The sequence below is a fragment of the Desmodus rotundus genome, chromosome X (assembly GCF_022682495.2).
Source record: "Desmodus rotundus isolate HL8 chromosome X, HLdesRot8A.1, whole genome shotgun sequence".
Classification (NCBI taxonomy): domain Eukaryota; kingdom Metazoa; phylum Chordata; class Mammalia; order Chiroptera; family Phyllostomidae; genus Desmodus; species Desmodus rotundus.
Genome location: NC_071400.1, coordinates 8,580,420 through 8,591,139, shown reverse-complemented (window position 1 = coordinate 8,591,139; position 10,720 = coordinate 8,580,420). Strand labels below are relative to the sequence as shown.

Genomic DNA, 10,720 nt, shown 5'->3' with positions numbered 1-10,720 from the left:
TTATACATTTCTCACACTATTTTGTTCCTGACTTTTTTTGTATTAAATAAGTATGTTCGCACACCATTTGATTCCTTTGGCCTAGGGCCTCAACCCCTGAGGCTTCAGAGTTTGCAAGGTGACCCTTCCTTCCCAAACAAGAGCTGGCACATGCCCAGTGCCAGAAGATGCCATATAGTCTACTCCCCTACAAAGCCACAGGTTCCCTTCCCAGGAGAAGCCCCCATCGCTTCTCCATAACCTCACTGGGGATATGCCAAGTCTAAGGGAGAAAAAATATATATAAACCACAGAAACTGCAACAAATAGCCAGCCTGTCCTGGCAGGAGCTGGAAAATAGTACTAGAACTGAATTTTGAGGGTGCTGGATCAAGGAAACTAGAAAATAAAAGTATATAAGCAAGCTTTACTGAATGGAGGCAATTTCTCATGTCATGAGATTTAACACACTGGCAAGGATGCCAGGAGATGGAGGAAACTCACTGACAGAGTAGCCATTAGAAACTTTAAGAAAGTGAAAGCCCACATGGAGAGATGAGAAAATGCTTGCCTTGGACTGGCATGTGGGAGAGGAAGGAACAATAGCATTCAGTTATGAGGCATGCTGGAATAGAGAGAAAATTTGAAGCCACCCACATCGCCTGATGGTAATATTCCACAGGCAGGCCAAGAGGACATACCATTCATCAAAACCATCAGGAAGGTTCCAGTGAGAGAGTTCCCAGCATCACTAAGAAGTTTTGTGTCTGTACTCCTCTGAAGGCCAATACAGATAATCGAAGGAAAGTGATCCCAACCTGAACTTATATTCTTTCATGGGAATAATGGAATTCCGACATAATAGAGGATAGAGAGCAGCTTTTAACAAAGATGCCAGAAGACCACATTTCAGTTACAAATGACAAGATCAGTGGGGTGATCAAGACTGTTTAAAGAGCACTGTCTGGTATGGCTCAGTGGATTAAGCACCAGCCTGCGAACCACAGGGACGCCAGTTCCATTCCCACTCAGGGCACATGTTCATGTTGCCGGGCAGGTCCCCAGGACACGGCATGTGAGAGGCAACCACACATTGATGTTCAACCACACATTGATGCTTCTCTTCCTCCCTTACTCTCTTCCCCTCTTTAAAATAAATAAATAAATAAATTTTTTTAAAAAAGAAACAACACTTATGATGCCACTACACTTTCCTGAAAAGAATGATTGCAAATTCTCAAGTTATTGTGCACTGGAGAAAGATAAATATCCACACATTTACAGGACATAGACCCCGAACACAGGGTCTAAGCTGACATCGATGCTGGAGGGCCAGAGTGTCGTGATGGATGGAGGGCCTGTTAGAATGGGCTTATGAGGCACTGGTAATAAAAGGAGATGGGGACAGAGTCTGGTTCACAGTAAGCTGACTGACTCTCTGGATCAACAGTGGTCATTTACCCAGCCCCCAACTTCGATCATTGTAAGTTACACAATTGGAAGTCGGAGCAATGACGCCCACAGGGTCATTGGTCTGTGGGGTAAGAGCCATCGAGGTGGGGAAGGCCAAGTGAATCCTCTGATACTGGCCCCACCCCAGGCGGAGATAGAAGGTCAAAACCAATACCACCATCCTGCTGAGCCCCAGGTCGGGGGGTGTGGTTAGGGGAGATTAGCAACCCCATTGAAGACCTATAAAGTGCAGGGGAAGAGGAGGGAGTAGAGCCCCACGCATGAAGAAAGTGGAGGAGGTGTGAGGAAGGTCTAGGATTCTCTCTGTGGGGGAGAGAGGGAGAGAAGGAGGGAGAAAACGGAAATGGTGAGAGGGATGCCAAAGGCCTCCCCAGCATGGATGGGTAATGTTTCCTAGGACGGTGGTGGGTACAGATTTTTCTCTGTCCTTCGCTGTCCATTTTAGCACGTCTGAAACAGCTCACCACGTCTTTAAAACTCACTGGGATAAGTGGGAGAGGGCATTGTCTGCACACAGGCAGGGACTGTGGGGGGCAGGGGGTGTCACACTTCAAGAGGATGATCAAAAATTCAGAGTGCACCCAGTCTCCCTGCTCCATAGCCTTCTCCATCAGACCCAGAAAAATGGGGCCTTTGTGCGCCCTCTAGCAACAGATGTTCAGACACCCCAGGCCTCTCTTGTAAATCATGTGGAGTAGGATACAGGAGGGACAGGTGACTGAAAAGACAGAGGAGTATGAATGGGAAAGAGAGGGAGAAAGTGGAAGGAATAGGGGAATGCTGTGGCAATGGGTGTTGGGTGGCAGAAGCAAGTGGAAATTCTAACACTTGAGGCCTTCTAGAAACCAAGAGAACACCAGGACTGACTGGCTTAAGGAAGCTAGGACCCAGGAGGTTCAGGAAATTTGAGAGACAGCAAGTGGCCTGTTCAGCCCGCCCACTGGAAAGCCTTGGCTCTGCATCCTTTCACGCCTTTAAAACGAGTCTGTATGTATACCGATTTGTATTCTCAGACATTATATCGGATTGAGTAGGGGTTTTTTTTAAATTACAAAAGTGTATCCAACTCCATAGTTGTGCAACTTGCTGTATGCTCTTGAAATCTGTGAACATGGCCTCGTGGGTTGGTTTGACTGCAGCGTCTTAATCTACTGGATGCATACGCCACGTTGCATTCACCCTGATGGGACTTTAGAGTGTTTCCAGTGTCTCCCATCAGCAGCACCCCTGTGCACGTGTCCTGCTACACTACCCGCACCAGCGTGTGCCAGAAGATGTACCCGTCAGCGGACTTCCCGGGTCACAGAGGAAATGGGCACTTTTTCAGTGTTAAGGTTTTCCACTCAAAGCAAGGGCTCTGGAGCAGGACTGTCTGGTTTCAATCCTACTGCTGATCTCAACAAGCCGAATGACCTTGGGCCAGTGGCTTAACCTCTCCCTCCAGGTTTCCTCACCATTAAGAGGGCACGAACAGTGGGCACTTCATTCCCAGGACTGTCGTGAGGATGTGTTAGTGCTTATCGAGAACAGCGCCAGGCACACGGTACGTGTTGCCTAAGTTGTTTTTCCTCGATTCAGCCAAATTACTCTCCCAAGTGGGTCTTCTGTGCTGAAGCACAGATCCCCAAACCTCACCCCCCCTAGGTGGGCCGCCCTGCCACACCGCCTCAGCAGTGGGCAAAGCACTGACTTGCTCATAGTCTCCCACGTTTGGAATGGTTGCAAACCTGGTGTGTGAAAATTGAAACATACTTTCAGTTCGTATCACCAGCATCAATGAGGGCAATCAATGACACCCTTTTGGAGTGTGTACCGGCCTTCGGGATTCCTCCTTCTTTGGATTGACTCAGAGTGGGGACGTGCTGAGAGAGAGGGGGGCAAACCCCAGCCCATTCACTAAACCGGCCCGCCAGTAAAGTTGCCTGAGCACCAAGCCACGGGACGATTAGGTCACACCTCATAACGGTAATGGAGTTGTGGCAGACACCCTACAACCAGTCAATATGACAACTTTTTATTCTCTGGCCCTTTAAGAAAAAGTAGGCCCACCCCCACCACTGACCACGGCCAAAAGGGTTTCTGGTGACCCTTTCCCCATTGGGTGATACGTCTTGTTGTGGAATACTGGCTGGCAGACCCTTTGTGTGCTAAGTGCTTCTCCTCCATCTTGACGTTCCACCCTCACAAGCCCTCCGCCCGCCACCACACAGTTCCCCTCACCTCCCCGCTTTGGGAGCCACGGGAAACTGAGGCTCAGTGTTGCGACTCTGCCTGGAAAGCAGGTGCCTGGCCAAGGAAGGCGGGACCGGAAGTGATGCGAGGACACCCCACCACGACGGAACTCCTCCGCCAGATCGGTTTCCAACGTCCATCGCGTTGGTGGGATTTGGGACCAACCAGAGACCCTCCAGGTTATTGGCCAGGGCTTCGACAGGCGTGCATACAAGGGATGTGCTGATTGGGGTTGGGCGGCGGGCCAATGAGCGGGCCGCGTCCTGGCGTCAAAGGCGCTTGGAAGTCGCGCATCGTAGCAGGCTGACTGGTGAGCTGCCTGTGGGGCCGGACGCGGAGCGTCGGCAGAAGGTTCGGTGATCCTGCCGCCGGCCAGCGGACTCTCGCCAAGGCCACCTGGCCCAGGGTAATTGTATCGGCAGCAGCTGGACTTTCCTGACTAAGCAACATGAGCGCCCCCGACGAGGACGAGGGATCTGTTTCAGGAGCGGGGTTTGACTCAGAGAGCGGGCAGCAGCGGGCCGGCACACTCGGCTTTGCTTTGGGGTCACCACAGAGCAGAGAGGGTGAGGGCCAGGGCGAGGGTGGCTCCCCAGACCCCGAGGGCTTCGTGGGCCACCAGCATGTGATGGAAGCGGCAAGGCAGGTGCCCCAGGGCTGGGAAGGCAGAACTGGCTCCCTGGCCAACTTTGAGGGGGCCACTCCGGCCTCCTTTGGCAATAGGGCTGCAATGGTCATCCCTCAGCAGCTGACCAACCGAGATGCCTGGGGTTTCCGCAGAAGCCCCTTCCCAGAGAGCAGTGACAGACAAGTGTCCACTGTGTGGTTGGACCCAGAGCCAGGTTCCAGTGGTAGAGACACGAGGGCCCTTGGCTGGGTGGGATCGCAGATGGCCCCCGGCGTCTCGTTCCACTTCAGGGGGCCTGAAGGAGACTTGACCTGGGGAAGCCCAGAGAAAGGGGTGAGTTATAGGTCAAAAGCCAGTGTGGGTCACCAGCGTGCCTTCGAGGAAGGCCCGGCCAGCTTGCCGTGGTCTGACTCTGAGTCATTGGATGAGTTCAGTGAGATACAGCTGATGAGGGTGAGCATTTGTCAGAAAGGAGGAAGCCAGGCCAAACCCACCATCCCCAATGACACACGCAGTCCCTGGAGAACCCCCGTCAGGGAGAAGTTCCGTCCTGTGCCAGGTCCTTGCCTGTCCTTTGCACCCCGTACACTCCCTTCGGGCGAGGAAGGGCAGGCTGTTGGAGATCCGGAAGTGTCCTCTGAGAAACCACACAGTGTGACCTGGGGAAAGGCTGGGAGCAGGCTCAGCTACCTGCCCTTAGTTGTGGCTGCAGGCGCCCTGCCCAAGGCCACTCCTAGACGGAAAGCGGCCCAGGAGATGACATCCCTGGAGGGGGCCTCAAAAGTTGTCCGTGAGTGTTTCTTTCATTTCCGGGGGCAGAGAGGTTCAGGAGCTCCCCAGGATCCAGCCACCTTCTCTCCGATTTCTGGTGTTCCGCTGTTTGGGACGGGCACGAGTCATGCCTTGACCCCTTTTGGAACCAAAGAGTCAAAGCCCACTGGCACTGGGCAGAAGTCTGTGGCCCAGAGGAACAGTGGGTCCGAGCTGGTGGTGGGAGTAGGAGAAGATAAGGAGCCGAGCAGAGACCCATTCCCAGAGGGTGAAGTGAGTATGAGGCCATGCTTCTCCCCACTTCCCACCCTTCTGCCCACCCCTGCCTCTGTGCCTATGCTCCCTCTGTCTGTCACTCAGGGCTGTCATTAGTTTCAGCAGGGCAATCTGTAGGACACCACTCTGTGTGTGCCGGGCAACATACTGCACAACTGGCAAGTTTCCTAGCCTCCTCTACCAGAGGGGGGCTGGATGGAAGGAAAGGCTGGGGCAGGTGATTTGAAGGGGACCCCTGCAAAATTTGGGAAACAAAGCTTTAATGTCTAGACCCATCAGCTGCCTGACTCCTACCTCGCAGGTGCTCCCCAGCCTTCCTTGCAGGGGGCCTGGGCTTTCTCTGCACCGCACTGTTCTCTCCAGCTCAGCTCTGCCTCCTGGCCATGGGCTGCCTGAGGGAGGATGTGCTGATGAGATCAGTCTCAGAACTGCCTTCCCTCTTCCCTGCCCCAGCCCAGCCCCTACACACACATAAGTGCACAGAAGCCCACACTCACCCATGTACACACATCCTGAGTTCAAATCAATGGGAATTTTTTGTTTCAGTCTCCCACCCACAGGCAGAGACCATCGTTTCCTTGTGGGTATGGTGGAGAATCCAACACTGGCACCGTGAACAACAGACACACCCAGGAACCGGCACACTCAGAGCTCTTGACACTGAGCGAGAGAGAAGTCCTGGCCAGTGGGCCTGCATCCTCCAGTGAGTCCCGTGGTTTTGTTGGGAGTGGCGGGGACAGGACCAGAAGAGTGACGTCCGGCTCTGGCTCTGGCTCTGGCTCTGGCTCTGGCTCTGCCGGGGTCTCACCCTTCTCTCTGTCTCCCTGCCTAGCCAGACAGCTTCCCTCAGAGGTAACAGGGTGTCATCAGGGCTGGACCCAAGTCACCTCATCTTCTGTGTGAGGTTTACGTGCAGGGATCATTCGTGGCAGTGTCACAAAGTGCAACTGCATACCTAGAGTTTCAGCAGAACAGGGCCTTCTCTGATAAACCCCATTGGTCCACAGGACTTGTCTCCCAGGGGCTGGTTATAACTGCAGCTCTGCAAGCGTCCAACCCAGAGCCACACACACTTTTGGGGACCACAGTCCTGGATGTGTTGCCCCTGGGGCACAGGGCAGGGGGACCCAGAGAGAAGGGTGGAGGTGCTGGGCAGAGCAGGGGCACCTTCCTGCCAGCAGAGGGTGTTGCTGCCTCACGTTAGACCCCTCTGAGCCCTTTCTTCCTCCGCGGGAGCTTCGGAAGCCTGATTTTGTGTTCTTTCCCAATCAGGTGACCTGGAACCTTCTGAGGAACTCCCAACACCAGAAAGGCTGCAGCAGCCACAGCAACAACAACCATCTGGAGCAGAGGGTCGTCCTCAGGTAATCCCTCCTCTGCCTCCTAGAAATGCAGACCAAACTAGACGATGGGATCTGTGTCTGGTTTAAAGTGACCTGTTCCCCAACCCCAACCCCTCACCACCACCACCCTGCACCTCCTGGAGGGCCTGTGCCTCCTTTTCCACTGAGGAGCCTGAGCTGGTCTTGTCCCCTAGATGGGTGGAGGGGGCATTCAGGGAAGTGGAGGCCTGAGTATGCTAATCATTTCTCTTTCTCTTGTGTCTGCTGGCTAGTGCCCAGAGCTGCAGAGGGGAACACATGACCTAAGACAACAGGATGGTATGAGGAACCTCTGGCCTGGGCTGGGTCAGGGGCACCAGCAGACTTACCATGGGGAGGGTGCGGGCTGCAGGTCCCAGGGACCAACATGCCTGTGGGGAGGCGAACCCAGCAGGCCAGGCCCTGGAGCCTGCCGTGCATGTGCAGCCAGTTTTCTGGACAAAGAGGTGAGTGTGCTTTGAAATGCAAGCACACTGTGCCAGCCAGAACCAGTCCTAGAGCTCTCCTTCCTTAGAACGCTTAGAGATGCTGCCTCTGTGATTTTCCCTTCAATATTGCTTGGTATGGCCTCTGCAGTTCTTATTTGTCTGAAGTTCTGAATGGTTCTGATATGCCCCGAACCTTGAGCACTCCTGGGCACATGTTGTCCTGCTTGGAAAACTTTTCCACCTTGAATTCAGGCGGTGGGGGAGTGAGTCAGGCCCAGGGATCCTTGGGTAGGGTTCTGCAGGGGGTTTCAGGTTGCAGCAGTAGGCGCCTTGTTACAGGGACAAGGGGAATGGGCTTCGGTTTCCCCCTCTGGAATGACTGCTTATGCCTCTCTGTGTTTCAGCAACCTTGCAGTCCCTGGTTGACCAGCTCCAGAAACTTTGATGTGAGTGTTACACACACCATACCCCTTCCCCAGGGTCAGGGCAGTTGAAGAGCGCTGTGGGCTGGCCCTGGGTGGACGTTCCTCCCTGACTCTGCTCTGTTTGACAGGTGGAACCCAGCACCCTCACTCAAGAAGAGCAGCTTGTACCCTTGTACCCCGTGAGCTGTGGCCAAGCTGGTTCCCTCCTGTTCCGCTTCAGCCAGTGCTTCTGCACTCCCTTCTTTTGCTTATTTTCACATTAAAAAGTCTCTCTCAAATTCTGTGGTCTCCTTTGGGGGTAGTCATGTGGAAGTGGGAGTCTGGGTGGAGGGGGCCTGGAGCTGCTCCCTCTCAGAGCTTTTTGCAGAGCAGGATGCTGGCAGTTGGTTGTGGGCTTTCTGCCTGCCGAGTTTCTAGGGCAGCCTCTGAAAGGAGCCCTGCAGTCAGGCCACCTATGTCTTGTGTCTGGCCTCTGTGTGGCTCTGCCTGGCCACATTAGCATTTCCCCCCTTCCCCCTGCAGTCCCTCTTGCTGTTCTGTCCTGGTGTCTTGCGCTTTTGGGGTCTCATGGCATTGGTCACTGCATTTTCCCTCGCCTTCAGCTAGAACTCAGGATCCCCTTCCAGAGCTCAGTACCTCTTCCAATCGGTTGTCTGTCACTGGCTGTCCCATCTGCCCTGCTTTCCTGCCTGAACATCCTTGGTCTCCCCCATGGCTTTCTGCTGGTGGCCTTCCCTGCACCTGTATTTCAACAGGTGTAAAAGTGCCCAGTTGAGCTCCTCTTCCCCCTTCCCAGGACCAGTCACTGTGGAGTCCAATCCTCCCTCTGGGGCTCCCGTGCACATGGACAACTCACCCAGGAGCCTGTGGGTTGTTTTCCTCCCCTTTAGCACTCACCTTTGACCCTTGGCTATGAGTCCTGTCTGTTCCTTTCTTGGATTCACTGGAGGGGTGGAGGCAGAAGCCACAGCCTAGGGTCTTCCAGATCAAAGGGGAAAGTTCAGGGAACACAGGAAAAAATGGGAGGGTTAGTGCACAGCAAAGGATGGGGAATGAATCTGTTGTGGTGTCTCAGGGCCAGCTAGGGGAAACTGCCTTCCAGAGCCAGCGGTCACATCCTTCCAACCCTACCCAGTCAATGCCCCTCCTCCAGCCTAGTAGTCTGCATACCCTGAGTGGAAAGTGGCCACTCAGTTTCTATGGTGAAGGCAGTTGGCAGGTCTCAGTGTTGTTGTATGGTCTCTTTCCAATACCTTTAGACCCGTCTGTGACACAGGTTTTCATGGCAATGGTAGTTCTGTGCCCGGGCTCAGTCTCCTGCACCCCCTCCTCAGGTCACCCAAGCTTCAGTATGACTCTGTTCGATTTCCTTTTTGCTGATGGCTGGGAATTGGTTCCTTCCTCAGCCAGCAACCAGGGCTGTGTGGGCCTGGGTCTCAGGACACACTTGTGTTTGAGACAGCTGGGGATTGGTTCTACCAGGATTAACTCCCGAGAGACTGGTGTTTAATACACAAACAGGATGGTGGTGGATAGAATATTCAGGGTAGAATGTCCGTGTGTGTGTGTGTGTGTGTGTGTGTGTGTGAGACAGAGAGAGAGGGAGAGGGGGAGAGAGAATAAAACTAACTGGGGATAACGTCCCTTGAGAAGAAACATGTGGTAGGGAATAAGGCAGTAGAGACAGTGTTCAAGGCCCTTAAGGGATCCAGAGAGCCAAAGCGAGGGCAGGATGTACTATCAACAGGCATTGTTAAATTGCTAACACATTGGGGGTGGGGGAGGATGCAGAAGTCAGGACTTCTACAGGCAGGGTGTCCAGAATACAAGAATGTGGCTGTTGCTGGGGGATGGCTATGGGTCGTACTGTACGGTCCTATGATGTCTGACCATCCTAGAGTGAGAATGGGGAGGATGGCCTCCTCAGACTAGGGGACACACCTCATCCTAGAGGCAGGGAGCTCATGTAGTTTACCACCACTAGATGGGCCAAGCGGGGCACAGACAGGGTGGGCACAGTGAAGATGCAAAGTAAAGCAACTACACCTGTGCAACTGGGCAGACTGGGTTCCACCGTTCCTTGACATTCTCACACTCTCTCTCTCCTGGGCCCTGTGCACTAGCTGAATCAGACAGCCCTGTGGGATGTGACAGCCAGAGACCGCAGGGCCAGAAAAGAGTGTTTGTGGGACTTCACCCTTCTACTTCAAGCACCTCACTTGAGAACGTAGCCTCACTTACTCAGGCTGTGCCTGTGTCTCTGACCCAGGGGTTATTCCTTGGTGGGGTAACATTCTCTCTGAGTGACTAAGTTTGGAAGAGACTTTCCAGATGGGCTTTCTGCCCCACAGTCATATAGGCAGGTTGTGATGGAGGCAGTCCACCACCTGCACTGCCCCAGGTGCTCTGGGGCCAGGATGGCCAGGCTGAGGATTGTGAAGTGCACTGAAGGGGCCGTGGGAGGCAGGAATGCAACCTGCAGTGGCTAGTTTTGCCTGTGTCCCTTGCCTCCTTGACCACACACCCTGGCGCATGCATATAGAGGCCAACTAAGGCACAATAATGCTGCTGTAAGCTTGTACGTCACAGGTCGCAGGCCATTTCAGCGCCCTCTCATTCCAGCAGGAAACAAACAGCACATACTGAGGCATAGATTAAAGAAACACATCGGGACCCCAGGGAGAATGATGAGGTCGAACTCCAGCCCTGATTCAGTGTGCCCCTTGTGCCTTTTCCCTCCAACCCTCTCTCCAAGCTGGGAGGTAGTGGTGGCTGGCCTGGAGAGCCCTCCTTCCCAGATGGCCTACTTCTGCTACCTGCTGAGCTCCTGGGCAGACCCCCATCCCCACCCCCAAGTCAACCACCACCAAAAACATGCCCCCTCACCACTACCTCGACCAGCCAACTGCTCTCAGCAGACTCTGGGGAATTTGGCACACCCACACAGTGTAGGAGGAGGGGACGCATACAGGGAGCTGAGAGTGGTGGGCAGAGAAATCGTGCCCAAAATTGACCACGTCCTAATGTTTGGAATCAGCCAGTATGTTATCTTGCATAAAAATGGGATGTTACCTTCGCATATGTAATACTGGTGCTACTCAACTGACTTTAAGGTAGGGTGTTTTA

General features: G+C 53.8%; 1 protein-coding gene and 1 long non-coding RNA gene across 2 annotated transcripts; both read left to right on the top strand.

Annotated features, from left to right (window-relative positions):
• Positions 1-3,491: 3,491 nt before the first annotated feature.
• LOC112300018 (uncharacterized protein CXorf49 homolog) lies at positions 3,492-6,727 on the top strand. Its single transcript, XM_024555205.3, has 2 exons — positions 3,492-5,356; positions 6,632-6,727. The coding sequence occupies exons 1-2, from the start codon at positions 4,133-4,135 to the stop codon at positions 6,725-6,727; spliced, it is 1,320 nt and encodes a 439-aa protein (XP_024410973.2). The 5' UTR covers positions 3,492-4,132.
• A 299-nt stretch (positions 6,728-7,026) lies between these two features.
• Positions 7,027-7,866, top strand: LOC123479227 (uncharacterized). Its single transcript, XR_006654772.1, has 3 exons — positions 7,027-7,187; positions 7,574-7,615; positions 7,723-7,866. It is a non-coding gene; the product is annotated as an uncharacterized lncRNA (long non-coding RNA).
• Positions 7,867-10,720: the final 2,854 nt, after the last annotated feature.